Here is a 25687-nt window from a genome sequence, read left to right on the forward strand (position 1 = left end):
GGAGGACAGACGCCCCAAAGGTGGCACTTGTTCAGCTGACAGGCCTAGAAGATCTGACAGATTTTTTTGTCTGTGGAGTAGAAATTTGGGGAGACTGACCCAAATCTGACATTTGGCTGGGCCAGTCCACATCACATAGACAAGAGTCTCTGCTGACGTCTGTAGCAGGGAAAACACTATAGGTTGTGGTCCACAACTGCTGCTTTGATGTTTCTGCCAGGCTGCTGAGATATAGACTAGAGAGGAGAGTTAACATTTTATGAATTTATTTGGAATCTTTTGGCCCATGGGCTTAGTAATTGGGAAAGGGAGACCAGGAGGGAGAGAAACACCATCCTCAGGAATAGACATGTGAGGAAACGCATTTATCTGAAGCTCATTTGACCTCTGTGAAGTGGATCCAATGGCTTCTTTTGATATTCCAAGGCTTCTATGAATTTTATTTTATAAAAGGAAATAAAATTTTTAGACAAATTAGTATTATCAATCAGTACTGAAATCCTTATCATAGAAGAGCAGACAATGGGTGTCTGCAAAATAGCAGTAGATTCATACCCTTGAGTTCTAGCAGAATTACAGATTTATGTTAAAAAGTATGTATGACTGTTATTTATATCCTGACTCATTTATCAAGAGACCTAAAAACTGCTCCCAAGGAAAGGTTCAAGATCTCTCAAATGTCTTCTTGTAATATCAAAAATAAAGTACATGGCATTATTGTTGCTATATTATCCTGGCATAGGAGTGTTCTGCCCCTGTCCACAACTGAGTGAGGAAGTGACTTTTTGCTGCCCTTAGTAAAGATGACAGTGAGGTCATGTGACCTGTCCACTTTGACCTTAGCAAAGATTACATCTGCCTGACCACGCGACAGCCCTTATCAAATATGGCGACTGACCACATGGTCATGTGGATTTTTTTTTCAAAATAAACTGAAAATGTAAGGAATAGATAATCTGAGGCATTTAAAAATCAGTCAGAAAGAAATACAGATGATCATATCAATCATACATTTCCATTCGCACATAGGAAATAGATTTTTTGAAAGAAAGCAGGAGAAAAGGTTTTCTGGGAAACTTTTACTGTTAATGAACTGGAGCTTGGAGGTGGTGCTGTGGAGGGGACCGGGAAATGAGGTAGCAGTGCAATGGCACCAATGTTATGATATATCACACGGGGGACCCCCAGCTGGCCGGGCCAGGGTATCCCACACACAGGGAAAACATGCTGGCATGCTGGACAGATGCAGTGGCGGGCGACGGGCGAGACACACCATGCAGGCATGGTGGCAGCGGTGGAGGCAGACATTCATTCACAACCCAGGTGCTGCATCTGCGCAGAAAGAGTTTATTATAATATAGAGATAAAGAGACAGAAAGGAGAGAGAAGAAAAGAGGAAAAGCAGAGGTGTGCGCACCTCATGGTAGGAAAGAAGAGAGGGGAAGAGAGCGAGAGGAAGGGGAGGAGTTTTTCCTTAAAATGAGGCTTTTACCTCAGGATGCAGGACGGCCCCAAGGGGCGAGATTTCAAGGGGCAGGTCAGAATATTATCACTAATCACCCTGTAAAACTCCCCCTCTTTGCACTACTCTGACTGCAATTAAATTTCAGTAGCACTCTAGCTGAGTCAGAGAGTAGATGGGGTTTCTCTAGCCTAGCCACTCTGCTTAGTTGGCCACAGTGTGCTGCTGTACAATATAGCCTCACAATAGACCTCAGATAACTCATCAGAAAAGTATATGGTGAGCAACTAGTGATGCCTGCTACGGGCATGGGATGTGGTGGACAGGTGTGTGTGCTATGTAGGGGCCTCTCTACTTGCATTAGAGAGCTTAGTTAGGAGCAAAAAAAAATGTTTATTTTGTCTTTCTAGCAGCTTTGACCTGAAAAAGAACTCAATGCCTAGATACTCTGTAAGGCCTAGCTCTTCCTCCAGAGCTGCTAGCTGAGGCCAGAACTTCTCTGGTACACACCCTTGGCCTTCCCACGGTAGGTGACTGGAATGTCTTCCAGTTTCCAACCAGCTAAGTCTCCAGTAGCCACGTGAGACTTTGGAAACAAAGCTGTGTTTCTCAAGCCAAACAGTTACCAACAATGACATTCACTTCCTAGAAGGTAGCATGAGGTCACATTTAGGGCCTGTTCCCAGAATGACACCCTGTGATTATAGTGCCTGGGACCAGACCTGAGCATCATTCCCAGGAGGACAAGAGCACTAACTCTGGGGAATTTTGATGCTTACTCCAGCCACTATCACTGTGGGGGAGAAAAGCTGTGAGTTTTCTCCTCATCCTCTACTTAGAAGCTCCAGTCAAGGCAGAGGCGGCCATCTCCCCACCTACCCCGTCCTCTCTTGCACCAGGGTGAAGTGCCTCCTACTCCTGTTCTGCTAGAGGAGCAGAGGTAGCAAACCCATGCCCACAGTGGGTATGCGTGGATGCTGCCCATACACTGCACAGCTCACCCATGCCAGACCCTAGATCTTGGAGGGAAAGTGGCCCAGTGAGAGACTGCCAGCTGCTACCCACCCTTCCAGGCTGGCTATGGGCCTGGGCAGAGGCTTTGCATGTGGCTGCTTGGCTTGCCCAGACGATTCCTGTTGCCTTGAGGATTTAAGCAGCTTAGGCCAAGCCCAGTTGATGTTTTCAGAACTTCCTATAAACAAAGGGAAATATGTGGCTTATGTAACACCCTGGCCGGATGGCTCCCATGGCATGGGACAGCAGCTTGTCCAGGAAGTACAGGCAGATATGGGGGTCTCAGCTGTCCCCGGTCTGCCACTGAGCCACCCTCTCAGGGCCATTCTTTCTAAGCCTTCTGCAAGCTTTCTACCCACTGAGTGACCGTGGGGTCTCTTCCGGAATAAGAGAAACTGCAGGCGTATCCAAAATAATCGCTAGGCAGGAGTCAACAAAGGAACTCACCTAATCCACATGCCAGCACTAGGAGGCAAGCATGAGCACTATAACCGATCGTGGAAGATGTAGACTCGGAGTTGAGCAACACCTTTCCCTGTTCCCCAAGTGCTGAATGTGATCCACACAGCACCCCCTCCCCTAGCCATCCCCGCTTCTGCTTACAGCTTTCTCAGCATCAGTGGCCAGAAATCCTAACATTTCCCATACTCCCTTGGAGCCAGCACATTATGCAAGAATTAAGGTCTGCCCTTCAGAGAGACACTATGTGAAACCTGGCTGCTTTGATGGACAGGGAATGGAGTTGAGGCGGTAACCTGTGTCCAGTCACCTATTTGTTAGGAGTCAAAGGCAACTGAACCAGTTCCCTGGCCCACTGTCTGATCCTTGGGATGAGACCAAGACCTTGAGCTCTTGAATACACAGGTCCTGAGGGGACCCCTCTTGGAAGCCTGGGCAAGGGCTTGCCCCACCAGCTCTCCTGGTGCTTCTGCAGTCTCAAGCCTCTCCCTTCTGACAGTTCAGACTGGTTTACTTCAGGTGCTGGCCTGGCTGGTGCAGTTCCAGAACACACATGAAGCAAGGCTGAGTTCTGCCTCCAAACCCTCCCTACCATCTTTCCAATTAGATCTTCTGGGAGAAGACACACCCAGTCACCCCTAGGGAAAGCTGGGTCACCTTTACTGTCTTATTTATGAGACAGAGTTTCTAGCCCAGGCTGTGTTTTAACTCTCTCTGTGGCTGAGGATGATTCCGAACAACTGATCTCCCTGCCTCTGTCTCTCCAGTGCTAGGATTACAGGCATGTACCACCGTGAGGGTTTTACACAGTGCTGGGAAATCAAACTCAGGGTTTCATGCTAAGCAGATACTCTACCAACAGAGCCGAACTCTCCAATTGATTTTTCTTACACGTTTCCTCAGACGCTGTGAGTTTTATTCTCTTCACGGCATCGCTGTCTTGGATTTTTCTTACCTGTTAATTTGTGTTTGTCCTTCTCTGTCCATATGGTAGGCACCCTTGTTGCTCACAAATAACTGTTGCTTCCCCATGCTTCCAGCATCCTGTCAGCTCCAGGAACCCTGGCTCTGGACATTTGAGCGTGAGTAAGGCTGGTCTGGTGCATTTCCCTGTTCCCTCCTCCCCTGCTGGGGTGAAAGTGGAGCCTCACACCAACTTAACCATCAGGATTTTGAGGTGAACTTTCTCTGGTAGCAAAAGCTAGTCTCTTCAGACCACATACAGTGCGACTCCCTTAAAAGCACAGCCCTGCTTCTTTCTTTCACCATGATCTCTGGAACATTCCACCCAATAAATATGAGTGAGCAAACAGGGAATGAACTCTTCCTTCCTGTCCCATAATAAGACAGGAGTTGTCTATGGAGTCAAGCTGTGCAGTGTAGACATGGCTTGGGAGTGACCATGATTGTGGGGTCATCACAGCCAGCAGGAAAATGATCCACATGAGGTTAAGAATGAAACTCAGGGGTTGGAGAGATGGCTCAGAGGTTAAGAGCACTGGCTGCTCTTCCAGAGGTCCTGAGTTCAATTCCCAGCAACCACATGGTGGCTCACAACCATCTGTAATGAGATCTGGTACCTTCTTCTGTGTACATAATAAATAAATAAATCTTAAAAAAAAAAGAATGAAACTCAGGTCAGCATGACTTTAGCTAGTGCTGGACCCAAAACTTTAAGAGTCTGACCAAGCAGTTTACTTTCCTTACACATTTAAATTCAGCAAAACTTTGGGGAAAAGTTTCCACATGACAATTATCACAACAAAGCGTTGTGTTAGGCATGACTACATGGAAACTCCCTGGCAAAGTACATCTCTTTAGAGAGCACCTGTGTCATCTACTGTAAGAATGGATTCTTAACTCAGGGAGACTGTTCAGGGCGAGGACCGAAGGAGGAAGGATTTATAAGAAGCATAAGGATAGTTTCTATTAATTGAGACTGCAAAGCCATGGAACCTCTTTCATAGGAATGAGTTCTATTCACAGAGAGACAAAGCCCAGGATTAAGGCCTAAACAATGCTCAGGATTTGGGGGGATCCAGGTGAAGGCTGGGTCCATAGACAGATCACCAGGTTGTTGGATAACATCCACTCCAGCCTTCTGGTGAACAGGCATCATTCACTTCCTTCCCTTGAAGAAAAAGGCATGCGTATTTATTTAACAGTTCTGGGTTTTCTAATACTTCTGTGAGCTGTGCCTTCTACACACAATTACAAAGACAAAACAAAACAGAAGACATTTAACCTGAGCATCTAGACACAAAAGGCAGTGAACAATGGGCTGGGGGAGATTTGCTAAGGTTGTGGCTCCTGGCCAGTGCCTTGCGTGCTGTGGTGGACTGCTTTGGACAACCCAGAGATGCAGCTTGCTCTCCCTGCCAATGCATGAGTTTGGAGAAGTCTTGGCTGTTTACGTGCTGGATAAGAACGCTAGTTGGAAGGACTGACTCATAATTGTGCAACTGTTTCAGATTAGTACCTAACCCATGTAATGGAAAACATAGATTGGATTAAGATGTTGGGCCTCGACTGGGGTGGGGAGTATCTCATTCTCCAGTTGGTTTGCATTAAGATCTACTCTAAAAGTACTGCTAGTCAAGAACTGGTTACCTTTGGGGCTTTATAATAAAATAAATTTTATTACAAAATTTCTTAAACCTCTGGGTATGTAGCGAAAGAAATCTAAGTCACCATATTACAGAAACACAAGCGTATATAGCATATCACAGAGACATCAGCATATACAGCGTAATAGCCAAGATAAGGAACCAGTCTAGCTGCACAGCAACAGATGAATGGGTTTACATCTACACAGTGGAATCTATTCGGTCATGAAGAAGAAAGAATTTATGTCATTTGCAGGAAAGTGGATAAACTGGAAACCATCATGTTGACAGAAATAGGGCAGACTCTCATCTGTAACATCTAGGTTCATCTTAATTGTCTTAATTTTACCTTTATTGAGAACGAGGGGTACACATGCATGCATATGCACGCATGCGTGAGCGCACAAGTGCAGGTCAGAGGACATCTTGCCGAGGTTGGCTTTCTTCTTCCATTTTGTGGGATCTGGAGATAGACTTCAGGTCATCAGCTTTTGAGGCATGTGCCTTTACCTGCTGAGCCATCTCACTGGCCCCAGAATCTAGGTTAAAAACAAACTAACAGGGGTTGGGGATTTAGCTCAGTGGTAGAGCGCTTGCCTAGCAAGCACAAGGCCCTGGGTTCAGTCCTCAGCTCTGAAAACAAACAAACAAACAAACAAACACAGAAAGAAAGCAGACAGAGGCTCTGTATGTGGGGGAGCAGGTTTAAAGGAGGTAGAGTGATGGCAGAGGAAGACAGCTACAGCGTGTTTTCTCTCATATGTGGAACCTAGACTACTCTATATCCTGTTTTCCCACATGAAAGCCCAGGGGCTATTCAGCAGGAGGAAGGCACCCAATGGGAGGGACACAGGGAGAGGGATAGAGATGCATATGAATATAATAGAAGTATGGAGTCTCCATAGTGAAATATATTTTGTATGCTAAACATTTAAAAATTATATTAAGGTAATAACAGTTAATAGGGAAAGGAGGAGAGGAAGCAATTATGATCATCATCTGTTTGCTCTCATACATCCCTCCAGAACACATATCTGGGGTCCCCACACCTCCCTTTCTCAGTCAAGTGTTTCTTCCTCTCTTAACAGCAGGTCATGTACAGGGGCTGAGGATCTAATAACAGACAGATGCCCTGTAGCTGACACAGTGACAAGTGGTGTTTTTTGCTGAGCCTCCCTTTGATTCCTCATGGATAGATGGGTTCATGCCAAACGACAAAAAAAATTTCATCTCTTATAGACACCTGATGTAACCCAACACGTTTCCTGGTGAAAACTGACTAGTCCTCAGGTGAGAGGACTCCATGACGTCATGGTCAGAGCTCATCCTGACTGACATGGGATGAATGGCATGTCTGTCCACCAAAACAAGTAATGAAGTCTTAACTGCCAGCAACTCAGAATGTTCCTGGTCTTGGAATCTTCTAAGAGACTAGTAAGGTGAAGTCTCGCCAGGCTGGTTGTTACTGTAGCTTGCAGGGTTCAGGCCCGGGTAGGACTAATGATTACTTTTCTCCTCCTGTAGTTTATGGAGTGCTTTCCAGAACCATGAAAGCTAGATATAGGGATGAAGCCCCCGGGTCAGTGTCAGCTTGGTTTCTTCATGTTCTGTAACTCAAGTATGTGGTGTTTTCAACAATAGACTCTTACCACAAAGTTCTGGAGGGAAACCATAGCAGTGACAATGAATAGCCTGTAATGTTTGTAGACTATGGAGCCTCACCAGCCAACCACTCAAAGCAAGGTAACCTGTTCCTGGCATTGGGCTTTTTATTAGATAGCCTGTGATGTCTAGTATGGGCATTGACAGCCCATTATGGAATAACTTCTCTTTGATTCATTCTTGTTCTATTAATCGTCTTTTGAGAGACAGAGAGAGAGAGAGACAGAGAGAGAGAGAGACAGAGACAGAGACAGAGAGACAGAGAGAGAGAGAGAGAGAGAGAGAGAGAGAGAGACAGAGAGAGAGAGAGAATGGCTTTGGAAATGTGTTTAATGACGATCACACTCTAATTAGTTCAGTATCAAACCACACTTGCACATGATAGACTGAGTCATTCCAGTGTTACAGTACTTGGCTAATACAACTTGTTTTGTGCTTGCTTGACAAAACAAGAAGTAGATTATCCATTGCCACACAAGCTCAAACCAGTTCTAGGAAAGTTTTTAGACCTTGAGTCAAGGACAAAGGACTGTTTCATATTTTAAAACCCATTCACTGTATAATTGAAGAGCTTCCACCTAGCTAGCATTAGGAACTGATTAATGCACAATGCAACAAAGTGCTAAACTGCAGTTATCATAAAAAATAACTTGCTATAATTCTATAAATGCCTTCCAGTTGTTGAATATCAGTTAAATACCATATACTCGTGACTGACATCAGTATTTGGTAGTCCCTATTTAAAAGAAAATTTCAAAGAGTTGTAGCATGAATCTTAAAAGGTCTTATTAATGAAACAAACCTGAAGCCAGGTATTGGGGTGAACACTGAATGATCAGAGAAGCAGAACAAGCCACAGCTTCCTCAGCTGATCCTGTTTCCTCAGACTGGAAGCCTGAGTCCTCATCCAAATGGATCTCAGCTGAATTGCTGCTCAAAAGCCTAAAAGCTTAACCAGGCTCTAGTTCCTGGTCCTCACACTTTATATACCTTTCTGCTTCCTGCCATCACTTCCTGGGATTAAAGGCATGTGTCACCATGCCTGGCTGTTTCCAGTGTGGCCTTGAACTCACAGAGATCCAGACAGATCTCTGCCTTTGGAATGCTAGGATTAAAGTGTGTGTGCCACCATTTTCTGGCCTCTATATCTAGTGGCTGTTCTGTTCTCTGACCCCAGATAAGTTTATTAGGGTGCACAATATTTTGGGGGAATACAATATCACCACAAAGAATAAATAAGTAAATCTCACTACAGATCAGCTTTAACTGATGTACTTTTAAATTAATTTTAATAATCGACAGCACTAACATTGTACCTCCTATTTAACTGATGCTATCTCTACAATTTTTCTGTTATTAATAGGCTTCCATTTCTTAAAAAATATATTACATTATTTTAATATGCTTTGAATTTCATCAAAAGTTGCAGAAGGTTACATCTGTTTTGTTATGTGCTTTCGTAAGGTCCTTCCCTAAGGTTCCCTGGATTCAGGCTCTAAGCAAAGAAACTTTTCAGAACTCCTGCTGTGTGTTGTTGTTCTGTTCCCATAGGCTTTCCATTGGCTCTCCTTGCTTGCTATGTACTGAAATGAATACAGTGTCTGGGGCTGGAAATGTAACTCAGTGATACAGCGCTTGCTTAGTACGCACAAGGCCCTAGATTTGTTTCTGCATAAATCCAGTTGTGGTTCCTGCCTGTAATCCCTGCACTGGGGAGGATCAGAGGTTCAAGTTCATCCTCAACTACAAAAGGACTTCTAGACCAGCCTTGGATCCATGAGACTCCTTTATAAAAACACACAAGTAGGTATACACTAATAAAGCTTAAAAAGGAAACAATTTGCAGATCAGTAGACATATATGATATATCAGAAGACATGTTAACTTTTAGTAGTTGTCGTGGGAATCCCAGCCTTCGGTCCAATGACCAATTGGATGAAGCGTTTTTGCTTTTGTTTTTGTTTTTCTTTTTTGGGGGGAGGGGTGGCTTTATGGGCGTGGTCTTCTCTAGGATACGTGACATCTTAAAAACTGTGGGCTGGGGTGGCCTGCTCTTGGATGGTTGGAGCAGCAGTAAGCTGTGGAGAAACATAGCTTGCAGTTTGGTTCCCATCGCCCATGGACAGAACGGCCGAACAACGACAGTTGGATCAGCAGCAGCGTCTACTTTGCTCTGTGTCGTGAGTACACCTTATAGCTCCTATTCCTTAGTAAACATTACCTGGCCCATTGCATAGTGTCCCGCTTTAAGTAGTAAAGGCACTAATCTGAGGCAAAGCTCTCTAGGGCTACTGCTTAGGTTACATTGCTGTAATTCCTCATCGTCTGCCATAGCTACTCCATTTTTGTAGGAATCTGTGGCATCGTGTGCCTACCATCTTGTATTCTTTAGTGTTCCAAAGAAGCAGAACCCATAAGCTACTTTTATGGAGGAAATGAGACTCTCTCTAAGGCTTGTCTCATGCAGCTGTGGAGGCCTGACCAGTACGGAGTCTGATCGGGACACCTCACAGCCTAGAGATGCTGCAAAGGGTTGAAGTTTTAGGCCAAAAAATACCCTACTGTGGAACCAGGAAGAGTAAGTGTGGCCGATGAGATGAAGGGCAATCTGACGGATTCTTTCTTCCTTGGGGGAAATTGAGGAGCTCTCTCTCCAAGCCTGTTATCTATTGTATGAAATCTGTCTACATTACAGAAGGTAATATGCTTTATAAGAGTCCACAGATTTGCCGGGCGGTGGTGGCGCACGCCTTTAATCCCAGCACTTGGGAGGCAGAGCCAGGCGGATCTCTGTGAGTTCAAGGCCAGCCTGGACTACCAAGCGAGTTCCAGGAAAAGGCGCAAAGCTACACAGAGAAACCCTGTCTCGAAAAAACCAAAAAAAAAAAAAAAAGTCCACAGATTTCAATAGAAATCTCATCTAAAACCACTATCAGAAATATCTAAAACTGACCAGAAGCATTATGGTTCAGAAAAGCTGACAAATAAAATTAACCCTATGTACTCTCTGTTCTTTGACTTTTTAAAAGACACAACAGAGCTTTGTATATTCTCCCTCGAGGTACAATACTTAAAAATAACTTTCCTATCTTGCCAGTGGATAGGGTATTTTATAGAACTTTGCTGTGTATGACAAGTTTGGTTACATAGGTCAGGAGAACCAATGTGACAGGTCTTCAAACTACTAACATATCCATTTTGATTTCTTTATCTAGAAGCAGGAAGCTCACCCCTGAGTGAGTCTCTGGCCACAGTGTATTTACTCTTGAAATATACTTGGGTAAGTATGTCTTCTATTATCTGATGTACTTACCTGAGTTGGAGGCCAGCCTGGTCTACTGAGCAAGATCCAGGACAGGCACCAAAACTACACAGAGAAACCCTGTCTTAGAAAAAACAAAATAAAAATAAAAAATTATTTAATTTTATGCATATGTGTGTGACTGCATATATGTATGTGTGCCACATGGGTACAGGAGTCCTCAGAGGTCAGAATAAGGCTTCATCTCCTGGAAATGAAGTTACAGATGGTTGTGAGCTGCCATGTGGGTGCTGGGAACTGAACCTGCATCCTCTGCAAGAGCCATGAGTGCTCTTTTTTTTTTTTAAACTTTTTATTGATTCCTTGTGGATTTTTCATATCATGCATCCTGATCCCATTCATCGACCTGTACCTTTGTATCCACCCTCTACCCTTGCAACCTCCTCCCCTACAAATAAAAACTAAATAAAATAAAATAAAATTTAAAAGAAAAAAATCTGATTGAGGAAGTTGTAGTGTGACACAGTGAGTCACACAGCATCCTTTAGTCCACACATCTTTATTTGCAAGTGTTCATTGCAATGAATCATTGGTCTGGTTCGAGGCCTCTGGCTTCTGCTACATTATCAATACTAGGCACTCACTGGGACTCTGCTTGAATATCCTGTTATTTCCCTGTGTCCTGGAGATCCTGCATCTTTGGATCTGCCGGACCAGCCCCTTCACATGCTCCAGCAGTTCTTAGATGGGGTGGATGTTAGGGTGGGCTTACTCATAGCCCTGGTTCTGGGCCTGGATGGTAGCTGGGTTGGTCAGCCCACTAGCTTTCCCTTAGCGTCACCAGGACGAGCTCTCCAGCACTGCCCCATCTAGCTCACCCAGTGCCATGGGCAGCAAGGGGTGGGGCCAGTTCTCCTGCTTTCACACCCTTGAGGCTGGCTCACCCGCACCCACACCATCAGGGTCAGCTCTACTGTGCTGCCTCAGGGAGGTACAAGGCCGACTCTGCTGAGTGCTGCAGCTGGTGAGGGGCAGGACCAGCTCTCACACCCTCATGTCCCTAAGGTTAGCAATCCCTCCTGCCACAGGTGGTGAGGGGCAAGGGGGGAGAAGGCATCTTTCCCTTGCCCACGCCAACACATGGCATTAATCCTCTTGAAGCCTTTAAACAACTGTATTCTGTCTTCCCTCTCTTGAAAACCTCCTCCCCATGACCTCTTGGCTCTCGTGAAACCTTCCCTGATCTCTTTGGGTATTTCAAATGAAACATGCTTGTCCAAAGATTCAAAGCTACATCTACAAATGAGGAAAAACATGTGATGCTTGTCTTCCTGGGTCTGGGTTACCTCACTCAGAACAAGTGTTTCTAGATCCATTCACTTACCTATGAATGTCATAATTATGTTTTTTATTACCTTATAAACTTTATTTTATTTATTTTAAAAACTTGCAAATAAATGAAAAAAATCACATACCAAAATAAACCAGACATGAAGTCTCAACGAACTTCTGTACAGTTAGAATAGGCATTCAGAATGTACACTCTTCACATTAAATTTCACACTTTCAGTATTGAGTATACTTTATATACCTACCCACCACCAAAACAAACAAAAAATCCATGACAGAGTTAAAACTAGAAAAACAATTAGTTTTATATCTTCTTTCATAACTTGTGTCTATCACCTGCGTTCAGTCCTTCCTCATTCATTAATATTTAGCCTTTCTTCTTCTCTCTTTTTTTTTGTTGTTTTGTTTTTTGTTTAGTTTGGTTTTGTGAGACAGGGTTTCTCTGTGTAGCTTTGCACCTTTCCTGGAACCCACTCTGTAGCCCAGGCTGGCCTCGAACTCACAGAGATCTGCCTGCCTCTGCTTCCTGAGTGCTGGGATTAAAGGCGTGCGTCACCACCGGCTTCTTCTTCTCTTTTCTTCATGTCATACTGTACCCACATGCACATCTGTTTACATGTGTACATATGCTATTGGCTAGAATCCATCTTTCTGAAATTGTGTGATCTTGCTTAATACATATTCTAACTCCTCCATTTTGTGAAAATATTTTTACTTCATTTTTTTTCTAGAGCTGAGTAGTACTCCATTTTGTATATACATCAGATTTTCGTTACCAATTCATCTCTTGATGAGCAACTAGACTGATTCCGATTCTTTGCTATTGTAAATTAAACAGCAGTGAACGTGAGTTGCAGATCTCTCTGTGGTAAGGTATGAAGTTCTCTGGGTATAAGCCCAGGAGTTTAAATAGTTGGGTCATATGGAAGTCCTATTTTTAATTTTTTCAGAACTCTCCAAATTGATTTCTACAATGCCTATATTAATTTTCACCCCTACCAACAGTGAAAAGGGGGTGTCTCTCCACATCCTCTCCAACATTTGTTGTCAGACTTATTGGTGATAGACAGTTTGGCTGGGGTGAGGTGGTGTGGCAAAGTCATTTAAAATTGCGTTTCCCTGATAGCTAGGAATATTGGACACTTTTAAAAATGGTTATTAGCTATTTTGTTTCTTTTTTGGAATTGATCTATTCCGTTCATTTACTTGTCTGTCGATGGGCTGGTTCATTCCCTTGGTATTTAATTTCTGCAGTTCTGGTATTTAAGTTCTGTGCGTTAGCCCCTCGTCTAAAGTGCAGCTGGTTAAGGTTTCCTCCCATTCTCTGGGCTGTCTGTTGACTCTGCTGATGAGTCCCTCTGCTGTACAGGAACTTTTCCTCTTCACATAGTCTATCTGTTGACACTGGGGTCTGTTCCTGTGCCGTTGGTGTTCTGTTTAAAAAGCTCTGGCCTACCCCAGTATCTTGAGGGGTGTATCCTCTTGTGTTTTCTCTTAAGATTTCAGTGTTTGGGTTTTTTTTTTATTAAAGTGTTTGATCTATTTTGAAATAATTTTTGTACAAGGTGAAGGACACAAATCCAGCTTCATGTTCCTCCAGGCAGACGGCCAGCTTTTCCAGCACCGTGTGCCAGATAGGCTACCTTTCCCCCGTGGTATGTTTTCGTCTCTCAAGTCAACTATTAAGTGGGCATCGCTTTGACACCTTATTTCTGGGTCCTCTGTTCTAGTCTACTGGTCCACCTGTCTACCCTTATGCCAGTACCAGGCTGACTTCATCACTGTCTGTTTTCTTTATAGCTGTGAATGATATCCCGTTGTGTATATATACCACTTTCTGATTAGATTTGTGCCCTGCTCCATGAAATAGAGTCCATACCTGGCATTATTGTCAAGGCCAAGGACATGTGGCTACATAGGCCAGAGGCTCTAGGGGAGAACCTATTATTATTTTGCTAAATGGACATAGTATTAAACCAAACTAATGACATTTTCCTAGTTAGGGTTGCTATTGCAATGATGAAACACCATGACCGAAAGCAAGGTGAGGAGCAAAAGGTTTGTTTGGCTTACACTTCCACATCACACTCCATCATTGAAGAAGTCCAGACAGGAACACAAGCAGGGCAGGACCTGAAGGCAGGAGCTGATGCAGAGGCCATTGAAGAGTGCTGTTTACTGGATTGCTCTTCATGATTTACTCAGTCTGCTTTTTATAGAACCCAGGACCACCAGCCCAGGGATGTCACCACCTACAATGAGCTGAGCCCTCCCCCATCAATCACTAATGAAGAAAATGCCCTACAGGCTTGCCTACAGCCTGGTCTTATGGAGGCATTTTCTTAATTGAGACTTCCTCCTCTTAGATGACTTTAGCTTGTGTCAAGGTGACATAAAACCATCCAGCACACCCATAAATTAGTGAATCTCTCAACCCTCATCAGAGAAGTTTCTATTTGCAATAAGTGGTGATTAATATAGAGACCCACAACTGGTCAAGGTGCAAAGAATAAGAGACTGTGGAATGCCTACTCTAAGTGGGACATCTATATTATACCTGTGGGGTGCTCAACCCTAAGTGGGACATTTATATTATACCCATGGAATGCTCAGTCCTAAGTGGGACATCTATATTATACCTGTGGAGTGCTCAACCCTAAGTAGAACATCTATGTTATACCTATGGAGTGCTCAGCCCTAAGTAGAACATCTATATTATACCTGTGGGATGCTCAGCCCTAAGTGGGACATCTATATTATACTCCCTCCTTCAAAGACTCCAGAATCATTGTGGAAGAGGGAGCAAAAAGCATGTAAGAGCTGCCAGGTGTGGTGGTGCATGCCTTTAATCCCAGTACTCGGGAGGCAGAGGCAGGTGGATCTCTGTGAGTTCGAGACCAGCCTGGTCTACAAAGCAAGTTCCAGGACATCTAGTACCGTTATATAGAAAAACCCTGTCTTGAAAAACAAAACAAAACAAAAAAGAGTGTGAGAGCCCAAGACTGTGGATGACCACAGGAAACAGTGTCTTCCAGACAGAGCAGGGCATCAGCACATAGGAACTCACAGAGACTATGACAACATGCACAAGTCCCCATGCAAGCTCAAGAAAAACCAAATCCCAGCATGGAGAATTCCATAGCTGAGGAATTATTGGCAATGGATAGGTGCTGGGAGAGTGAGTCAGTTTTCTTTAACAGTATTGCCTCTAGTAAGCCAACTATGGTCCAGTGGAAGGCCACACATCCAGGAATATATGAGCAGCACAAATTGGACTTGATTGTTGTGGAACGATCTTTTTGTACACTGTGAATATGTGTTGCTATTGTTGGTTTAATAAAGGGCTAGCTGGCCAATAGCTAGGCAAGAAGAGGTTAGGCAGGAGAGCCAGATTGAGAGAATGCTGGGATAATGGAGGGCTGAGTTACCAGCCAGATGCAGAGGAAGCAAGATGTGTAGAAAATGGGTAACAAGCCATGAGCCACGTGGCAACACATAGATTAATAAATATGGGTTAATTTAAGTTGTAAGAGCTAATTAGTAACAATCCTAAGCTATTGGTCAAGCACTTATACTTAATAATAAGTCTCTGTGTGGTTATTTGGGAGCCAGCTGGCAGGACAGAGAAAGTCTACCTACACTTGTTGACTCACAGAAGAGCTCTTTTGGAGCAAGCATCTACCATCATCTGCAGACAACTATCCTCCATTTGAAAGACAGCTCTTGGTCTGCTATTGGGCCCTAGTGGAAACTGAACATTTGATAATGGGCTACTAAGTTACCATGCGACCTAAGCCACCCATCATGAGCTGAGTATTATCTGACCCACCAAACCGTAATGTAGTACATGCATAGCAGCAATCCATTATCAAATAGAAGTCGTATATACATGATTGGGCTCAAGCACACAAGTTACATGAAGAAGTTGCCCAAATGCCTGTTTTTTCTACACCCATTACAATGCCATCTGCTGCTAAGGATGCATCTATAGTCTCATAGGATGTGCCTTATCACCAGCTGACTGAGGAAGAGAAGACTAGGGCCTGGCACCGATGGTTCTGTATGATATGCAGGCACCATACAGAAGTGGACAGCTGCAGCATTACAACTTCTTTCTAAGACAACCTTGAAGGACGCCAGAGAAGAGAAATCTTCACAGTGGGCAGAACACTGGGCAGTACACATGCTCATACATTTTACCTGAAAGGAGAAATGGCCAGATGTGCAATTGTTCACTGATTGAGGGGTTGAAGCCAATGAATTGGCTGGATGGTCAGGGACTTGGAAAAAGTATGATTGGAAAATCAGGGAGAAAGACATTTGGGGAAGAAGTACATGGATAGATCTCTCAAAAGGGGCAAAGGCTGTGGACATATTTGTGTCCCATGTAAATGCTTATCAAAAGGTTGTGGGGAGCAGAGAATGCCTTGAGTGCATGTGTAAAGAGTGGGTGAAGTCCTGAGTGAATGTGTATTGTTGACATGCCCGTGTCAAAGCCCCAATGCCTCAGACCCATGGATGGAAAACCAGCCCCTCTCTAGGACTCTGCGGCAGATTGAGACTGCTGAGATATCCAGTCTCTGGACTGAACAACTACTGGATTCTTGACCTTTCTGTCAGGAGGCAGCCATTGTTGGACTAGTGGACCACAGCCTGTAAGCCACTCTAATAAATCCTATGTCCATACTTCCTAACATGACCATGCTAATTAAATCTCTTTGCTTTGCATTCTTCACTACTTGTCTTTAATTAGTGTGTTGGGATAGCAAATGGGCCTGGCCTAGTGTGCTGCTGTAGGTGACCCCTCTACAGTGTGGGTTACAATAAAGGTTGCCTATGCTGTCCTCCAGGGACTCAAAACTGCTTTTCTCGAAACCATACACTTGGGTCTGATGAGTGATCTTTAACAACAGGGGTCCAAAAACTACACCTTAGACCATGCTAGCCTTACCATGCACTGAGCATGCGTCACAAGAAGAGGCATGAAGCTTGATCACATATGCATAGACCTCCAGTCATCTCTCATGCCTTAATCACTCCTCAGAGAGGTGAATTTGAGTGTTAGGCTCCACCTCTGAGCTCAGCCACCTCATAGTGAACTTCCTCTTAGTGATTGGAGGACTGGGGAGTGGGTGGGACAAGCCTGGTTCTGTAACAGTGGGGGTTGTTGGTACTGGCCACCGTGCTGTCTCACAGGAGACCCCTTCCACAGGTCAATTCTCAGATCAACTCTGATTTGAGAAGAGTATCACCGCCTGGTTCCAGAGCCACTTGGTCATCAAAGCTCAGCCTCTGTTATTTCTTTTCATCCAGATTCCAGGAATGGAGCTGACATCCCAAACATTATATGGGGAAGATAAATGTCATCCCCAAACCATGGCCTCCTACCTCCTGTGAGCTAATGTTGGAGGAGAGAGCTTTCTTTATAGGCTTGTCAGGGTGACCAAACCTTGAAGGACTTGATATCAAGGTATAAAAAGAAGTACTGCAAGCATGACTTTCCTTCAGAAGGCTTTATTGATCTCTGTGTCCAGCAAAGAGCAGAATGTGGAGGGGTGAGGTGAGCCATCTGCGAGTTGAGCGCATGCACAGGGCAGCAGGTGGGTGAGAAGCCAAGACGAGGCTCCAAGAGCAATTCTCCAAGGACAGGACAGCCAGCAAAAATGAGTCAGGGGCAGTAGGTCCTCTTAGTGCCGGGGCATCTGTGAGGACAGGGAGAGGACATGAAACCCAAGGCTCCTGCTCTTGCCCTGTGCAGTCCACATTCTCCAATGCCCCAGGGCCTGGCCTCTCACCTTGGCTGGGCTTGGTGGGTATCTGCCCTTGTGGGTTTCTTCATTCAGTAGAGACCTCAGCAGGCAGGAGCGGCGGTGGGAGAAGGTCTCAAAGCTTTTCTTGCCATGGTAGGACCCCATGCCACTGTGCCCTAAATGAGAGGCCTGTTCAGGGCCAGGATTCCAGCCTACCTTGTACCCATAACCCTCATGAACTCCTTTTTCTGAGCCTCTCGGGATGGGGGGTCGGGGGAGGCCACTGTCAAACCATAGAGTGTCCCCTAGGCACCTAGGCCAGGCAGAAGAGTGCTCAGAAAGAGTCCTATCCCAGCCATGCCACTAAATGGCTGTATGGCCCCAGGCTTGGGAACCCTGTGAAAGGCCAGAGTAACCAGTGATCAGGACTAGGATCCCAGCACCAGACTTACCCACACCCCCAAAGGGCAAAGTGGGCACCGTGATGTGGACAATGACATCGTTGGCTGACACTCCACCACTTGATGTCTCTGCGATCATTTTCTTGATCACCTGTGCAAAAACCCAGGCAGCCGCCTTGCACTCCTGCATTCTCCCCACCCTTTCTGACCATATCTTGGAGCCTCAAGAACAGAGACTTGTGAAAGCAGAGCCCCAGTCACCAGCTCTGACATCCTCAGGCCCTGCAGCATCTCCAGCCCTCTGCAAATACCACATGAGCCTCAGCACTGTATGAGGAAACAGCAGGGATTCACAACCCTGTGGCAATGACCACCTCCTCCACACCACCTCCTCCACGCCTCTAGGAAGAGCAACTGTCCTGATCTTAGAGATAAGGCCAAGGAGGCTCCAGACAGGTTGAGAGATCTGCTCAAGGTCACAGGTGTAATGAATGAGGAAACTGCAAGCTTGACTCCAGGCCTGTGGATCCTTGGGTCCCCTTGCATGTGAATACTATGTCTGAGAGGCCAGGAAGCTGGGAAGGGGACACCTAGGCCCACCTTGTTGTTGTTGGAGAACACGTAGAGTGCCAGGGGCTTCTCACGCTGGTTGATAAATTTAATGGCCTCCTCCAAGCTTCGAACACACACGATGGGCATCACTGGCCCAAAGATCTCCTCCTGCATCACCTGGGACTGGGGGTCCACGTCCACGAGAATGGTGGGAGCTGAGGCAGGAAGTGAGCTAGAGTCTGTTTGTGCTGATCCACCCGCCAGTCCCCGACACACACACATACACACACATGCCAGTGCCAACATCTAGTTCCTGCTTCCATTCTTTTGCAAATGAAGCTGCTAAGCTTATGTGGGGTGAAGACAAGACCTGAAGTGATCTTCTCATGCCCACCTCCCTTCAACCCCCATGTCCTAGACTCTGTCATGACAGACCATGGAGACATCTATAGATTAGCCTGCATGGGGGAGCAAGATCTAAACATTGAAGGGACAGCCATTACATCTGCTGGCCCCATGTGTCCATACCAGAACTCTCCTGCCTCCTTGATAACTGGAGACCAAATGGCCTCCAACTGATGTTGCCCTAGCCAGGACACTGGGAGCTCCTCCCAGCCTGGCCTGCCTTGAACTCTTGGGGCCTCTGCTGTCTCCATTACTGCTCCCTTGCACAGATTGGAGATGGAAGTAAAGCCCTTGTCTTTGCCTTGTGGGAGAGGTTTCTGGGGCTGTAGAGAAGGCAGATACTGAGCACGACTCTTCAAAGGGCCCCAAAGCTTTCTGCAGGCCCACTTGGGAAAGCCTGCTTGCTGGGTATCTGTGCCCACTTTCTATATACTTGTGGTAGACCCTGGCAGTCCAGACAAACAGGCAGCATTCTTAATGGCAGAACAAATACCTATGTATCGCGAAGCTGCATCCCAGGTGCCTCCATGGGCTACTTTCTGGCCCTCAATCAGGCCTATGATCCGCTGGAAGTGACGGTCATTGATGATTCTCCCATAATCGCGGGACTCCTTAACATTTTCCCCATAGAAATCCTGAGAAGAGATGAGGTCTCAAGGAAGACTTGGCCCTGTCATCGCAGTGACTTCCCAGCCTCTAGGAAGTGACTGCCTTTGGGTGGTGGGAATCTGAGTAGAGCTTTTTCCCGAATTATGCTTTGTATCCTTCCCAATTGTCTGCAGTGTGAGCACATTATTTCTTTCATGAATAGAAGGAAAGTACCTAGTATTTCTCAAAGTCCTAGAAGTTGATTGAGGCAAAACACACCCCCTAGACCTTACAGCTCCCTATTCCCATCTCAGGTCATACTCACTTTCACTGACTTTTTTAGCTTCTCCACGATTTGGTTCTGAATGGAGGGGTCACAGAGGATGTAGTCTGGGGCCACACAGGTCTGACCACTGTTCATGAATTTTCCCCAGGCAATACGCCTGTGAAATTACAGTCTATTAATCATGGGAGTTCCCTTGAGAATATCCACACGCTCAGGGGCAAGGTACTGAAGGCTGAGTGATGGAGGACAGCCCATGGGCTGCATGCTGCCACGGTGGGTTCTCCTAAGCAACAGCTTACTTGCAGACACATTGATCAGCCCACCCAACACACACACACACACACACACACACACACACACACACACACACACACACACACAAACCACAGTGGTTCCTGCAGCCAGAGTGTTTAATGTCATGAGTGTCAGTGAGGAAATTCTGAGGATATCTGGGGTGGGTGCTCTGTGACTTTGATCACATTCTTAGAGCCTTGCATAGCCAGGCGACACCTCTACATACATCCTTCCTTATATATGGGGTACAGAAATGGCCAGAGGCCTAACTAGTACGGATGTGAGTCCCATCCTGGGCTGTGAGCAAGTGGCCCTGCTTTCCTGGTTGTGCTCTCCAGATCTCAGATGGGATCTCCTGCAGAGGGGCAATGGGGCTTGATAAAGATCTCCAAACCCTGAGTACCCCATGCTTGCTTTCCTTGAAGCATCTACTTGGAGCCTCACCCCTAGTGATGCCCACAGAATCAGTGCTCTCTCGGGAGGCCCCCTCCAGGAAGACTTCTGTGAGTGGTGTCCCCCCTTCAACTTCTCCCATTCCAAAACTATAGGCTCCCTGGGGCGGGGACCATCTTTCTTACTCGGTAGTCATCAAGCTTGGTACCATCATGTGTTGAAAGGTAGATAGGATCCCAAGCCCAAGCCTCCTCACCGGCAGGCCACATCTAGGTCACAGTCCTTGTCCACGTAGCAAGGGCTCTTTCCTCCAAGCTCCAGGGTGACAGGGGTCAGGTGCTTGGCGGCGGCGGCCATAACAATCTTCCCCACAGCTGTGCTCCCAGTGTACATGATGTGGTCAAACCTCTTTGTAAGCAACTCCGTGGTCTTGGGGACATCCCCGTTGACCACTGGGTACAGCTCCTTCCAGCAAAGAGACAGAGGAGGTTCAGCAAAACCAAGCCTTTCCTCACTCCACACATAGCGTGGGCACTAGGGGACTGGCAGCTTCTCAGCCCTTCAGCTCTGGACTTACCTGGGTACCCTAGCATGTTAAGTCATTCTCCTAGCTCAAGGGCTCCCTTTACCCTGTCTTTAGGAGCTGGTCTCCTCCCACCTGCTATAATAACCCACTGTCTCCCAAGCCTTAAGACCTGACCCTCCGTCATAGTCATTCTTGAACTCTAGAGGGCGCCTCACCTTATCCAGGTACTGAGGGACCAGTGTGGCTAGTGTGTCTGCCATGTTCTCACTCACTTCTGAGGGCTTGAGGACCACTGCATTTCCTGCAAAATACAAAGTCAGGGTCACTCTCAGGAGACCTCCTCAAAGGCTCGTCCCACCCAGTGACCAGGCCTAGAGACTCCGTTACGTCATCTGTACCTTTGGGAGGCAGTGGGAGGGGCTAGGCACGAGAGCGTGCTGTGAGTGCACACAGGCGTATGCTGAGAAACCCGGGTACACACATAGGAACACCGTGCAGGAGCACACACAGGTGCACACATGAGCATCTGCTCTAGGTACACACACTGGCTCACACTTTCCAAGTGGCACCACCTGCCCCTCCCCCCAACAGTGCTGGGAGACTGGAGAGAAGAAAGGACACACGCAGAGATACCCAGGCTGGAGGAGAGAGCAGCTCTGGCCCCTCCTGTCGCATATTAGCGGAGAGTCCTTACCCTCACCCCCACCTCCACCCTACAGGTATATGGAGAGGCCACCCTGGCGGCCTAGCTACATGGTTTGGTCACCACAACCTCCTGTAACAGTCCCTCCAGAATGGAGCCCTCATACCTGCGGCCATGGCACCCACCATGGGCTGGATGGTAAGGTTGAAGGGGTAGTTCCAAGCACCTATGACAAGGACCACGCCCAGGGGCTCCGAGTGGATGTAGGATTCATCCTGCTGGGTCTGGTGAGTCTTTTCCACGGGCTCATCTGCAGCCCACTCTGGGAGTTTCTTGATTGTGGTGTCAATCTCCTCCAGCACATGCGCTACCTCCTCATTGTAGGTGGTCCATTCATTCTAGGGAGAGGCTCCAATGTGAACTTGAGGCCCAGAGCCAAGGCTCTGCTGCCTTGATGAGTTGGCTGTTCAACATGCGGTCCATAACAGGGGGTGGGACACAGAGTAGGCACAGAGCTGAAGAATGGCCATTAGGGTAGTAGGTCTGAAAGGCCCCTCCTTCCCAAGGTTGAGAGGAGGTGTGAGGTGTGTGAGGTGGCTGGGGGTGCCCCAGGACCCAGAACTGGTAAAAGAATGAATAAAGCCAGGGCTGACCAGAGGAACGGGTTTGAGGGTCATTGGTGAGGGAGAAAATGTGTTGTCTGGAAGGCTGACAGACCACACTGAGACCTGAACCTGAGAAAGAGTTTGGGAGACCACAGTGTTGAGTAGACATGGGTACAACCCCCACCCGGGGAAGATGTGCCCAGGAGTGGCAGGCAAAATGCCAGAACTACGGCAGAGAGAGGCAGGAACTGAGACTGTTGGGGACACCAGAACCTCCTGGAATGGTCGGGGCACAAGAAAGAGGGAGCACAGGAGGCAAATATGTATCTCTTTCCTGAATTTGGAGAAGTCAAAAGAATGAGTTTTCTCCGTCTTGCTTTAAGGTGGGAAGCCTTCGGTGAGTGAGCCCTGACCGGGCAGAGGGTGGGCACCACACGGAAAGTGGAAGCAGTCTCAAGTTGAGTCCTGTCCTCAAAGTGAAAGGCTTGTGGATTTGGAGGTTCCTGGCTTTGCTTAGAGCAACCCCAGGGAACAAAGAGGAAGGAAGAAACCACGTGAAGCCAGATCCCTCTGGAAAGCGGCCTTCCTGGTCCTGGATGTGCCAAAACAGATAGACCAGGGAGGGGCCGGCAGAGGGATAAGGCAGGTGTGCGGTGTGTGTGTGGGTGGTGGTGGTGGTGGGGGGGTACTTGAAATGTAGTCGATGAAGAAGCCAGACCATAGGGGGAAAGTGACAAGTGGAGGGAAGAAGACCCTGTCCGAAGGTGGTGGAAGGAGAGGGCGACCCTGCCAGCTTTGCCAATTCTTTCCGAGACTCACTTTCCCCTCTATAACATTGCCGCTGCAGGCGCAATGTTTGGGGAGCAGTGCTGTCCTTGGTGAAGTGCTGGGCGGCGGGCAACGGATGCCCTACACTCAAGGCGCGACTGTCCCTGTGCCTGTTGTATCTCTGCTAGTCCCTTTTTGTAGCCGGCCCCCCAAGATCACCCCGGGATGCCGCACCTTGTGCAGATCGGTGGCCAGAGCAGCGGTGATCTCTGGCAGGTGCTCGGTGACCATGCGCCGCAGCGCCTCCAGTTGCTGGATTCGGAACTGCAGCGGGCGAGTCCGGCCTGAGTTAAAGGCCTCACGCGCCCGGTTCACGACGTCATTGATCTTGCTCATTGTACCTGAAGACAGGGAGCATTTTGTAGCAGAGGAAGGAGGATGGCCACATCCTCGGCTCCAGGCTGTGCTTTGGCACCAGCACCCTGGCATTGGCTCACCCCTCAATGCTCCACCACTACGTTAATTTTGTTTGGATAAAGACCTCTCCTAGAGACTGGAAAATGCATTCCCGCTGGAGAGTCTCTTTTTTTTCTGGCTCAGATGGCTGGCTGGGCCTTCTGATGTCTTTAGACATCCCAGGTTGGATGACACTAATCCACAGAGAGCCACACCCATCCTGAACAGAATTTGCCATAAGGTAGAAGGGGGGACCCCTTCTTGGCAATTCTCCGGTCTGACCCACTTGCAAAATGGGACTGCTTCCTTCCCTGTAAACACTCCAGGAGCCTTGCGACGACCTTTTTGGATTAGGCTGGATGCATACAGACCATGATTCCACTCCCAACCCAATTAAAGGAAAACTAGCACCAAAATTCCCACACACCCTTGCTGGCTACACCAATGTGCTCGAATGTGCTGGTTGTCTGGCTAAGCTGAGCGAGGCTTAGACCAATGTGTCCACACCAGTGTGACACAGGCCAGTGCCAACAAAGGTCTTTCAGGCTCTCAGGTTCTTATGCAAAATTGCAGAAGTGATTTCTGCTTCCAGTACAATAAAGAAGCTGGCAAATTGGGGTGACTCTTGGAGGGGAGCAGCGAGGGGCATACAACACAGACTTGACCACATCCAGCAGAAGCCTCTTGAAAGTGTTTGTAGGGGTTGGGAAATGGCCCAGTGGTTAAGAGCATGCGCTTCTCATCCAAAGACTCACATTGCCTTCCCAGCCCCTTGCCTGTAACTCCAGCTCCAGGGGGGTCCCATGCCTTTGTAGGTACTTGCACTCACATGCACACACACACACACACACACACACACACACACACATACCACACACACATGCACACACACACCACACCACACACATACATACACGCAAAGATACACACACATACACATAACTAGAAATAATAAAAATAAACCTTTACATTGAAAAATATATAATTAAATTTTTTTTTAAAAAGTAAGTATTTGCAGCCCTGGAGGTCTGAGTAGGAGTTTCTAGTAACTGCAGCTCCTTAGGGAGCAACAAGAAAGTGCTTACTGTTAGCATGGCCAGACATCCTGGGGACAGCCTAGCACCGCAGCCTGCGGCGGTTTAAATGAACCCAGTGGCATGGTGTAGTGGATTATTTAGAAATAAGACAGAGAACTATCAAGCACATTCACAAAGGCCCTGCCTGCCACACATGTGTCCTGGGGAAGAAAGAAACATGTCACCCAAACAACAGGTGTAGTGTGCATGCGTGAGTTAAAGAAATGTGAGGGTACCCCAGTGTGAGGGAGGAGCCACGGAGGGAGTAAAATAGTCGGTGCGCTCTCTCTCTATCCCCCTCCCTCTTTTCTCTCCCTCTCCCTCGCCCCCCCTCTCTCCTTCCCTCTCTCTCCCTCTCCCAGGGCCTGTGTCCCTACCACCGAACCACACCCCCGCCACGCGCTGTTGCTTTTCATTTTTCATTTTTCACGGCGTGTGACATTTTGCAATGACCTTGTTTTCCCGAATGTTTGTTGCATCTTTGAGTGGAGAATACACAGTCATGGTATGAAACTGAACAAAGAGGGAACAGATAAAAACACTTCCCCTTCTCTTCCCAAGAAACTATCATTTCTGCCGCACAGAGGCCCACTGGTGCCAATCCCTCACAGTCCTTCCAGAGATATTTGGCCCAGCACTGTATAACATTGAACACTGGAGTGTGGAAGAAGTTATTCCATTGTATAGAAACACAGCAAGTTCCCCCGCCCAAGCCCATTCCCCATATAATATTACATAACTATAATATTTGATGATGTTAGACATGGGTGCCTGAACATGCCTGATTTTGTATTCAGATTCCTTCCCCCCCACCTCCCTCACCCATAGGTGTCAAACCTTAGACTTCCTACCCTGGGGAGAGGCACCCCGTTGGCATCCAGGCTTCAAATCTGGACATGCCATGCCCCATTCCTTATGATCCACCAGGGCAACTCCTTCATTGGAAGTCTTGGTCTGGCCAATCTGTGGGCCAGGTCCTTCCTCTGGCCACAGCTTCATCCATGCAACCCTGCAGCAAGGTTACACTTCCCTTCCCACCCTTGTGGTCTAACCAGAGCCACACAGCCTCAGTCACAAATCACCAAGGTAGGGGACCCACGAGGGGAAGAGCCTCATGTGAGTGGGACTG

The 25687-nt window shown here is 47.0% G+C and overlaps 1 protein-coding gene across 1 annotated transcript; it reads right to left on the minus strand.

Annotated features, from left to right (window-relative positions):
* Positions 1-17502: 17502 nt before the first annotated feature.
* On the minus strand, positions 17503-23422 carry Aldh3a1 (aldehyde dehydrogenase 3 family member A1). Its single transcript, XM_052758221.1, has 10 exons — positions 23261-23422; positions 21820-22051; positions 21226-21311; positions 20741-20949; positions 19837-19954; positions 19417-19558; positions 18567-18733; positions 18018-18117; positions 17611-17741; positions 17503-17517 (listed from the first exon to the last, which is right to left on the minus strand). Exons 1-10 carry the CDS (start codon positions 23420-23422, stop codon positions 17503-17505), a joined length of 1362 nt encoding a protein of 453 aa, XP_052614181.1.
* Positions 23423-25687: the final 2265 nt, after the last annotated feature.

The sequence above is a fragment of the Peromyscus californicus genome, unplaced genomic scaffold (genome assembly GCF_007827085.1).
Source record: "Peromyscus californicus insignis strain IS unplaced genomic scaffold, ASM782708v3 Scaffold_3__1_contigs__length_106647218, whole genome shotgun sequence".
Taxonomy (NCBI): domain Eukaryota; kingdom Metazoa; phylum Chordata; class Mammalia; order Rodentia; family Cricetidae; genus Peromyscus; species Peromyscus californicus.

What these genes read in the sequence shown, in the direction of transcription:
- Aldh3a1 (XM_052758221.1), bottom strand. Translation starts at nt 23,422, where the DNA reads ATGAGCAAGATCAATGACGTCGTGAACCGGGCGCGTGAGGCCTTTAAC. An exon ending in GGTGGGTGCCATGGCCGCAG is followed by an intron (nt 21,312 to 21,819) that starts GTATGAGGGCTC and finishes TGTATTTTGCAG; the next exon opens with GAAATGCAGTGGTCCTCAAG. An exon ending in GACCTAGATGTGGCCTGCCG is followed by an intron (nt 19,955 to 20,740) that starts GTGAGGAGGCTT and finishes GTAATTTCACAG; the next exon opens with GCGTATTGCCTGGGGAAAAT.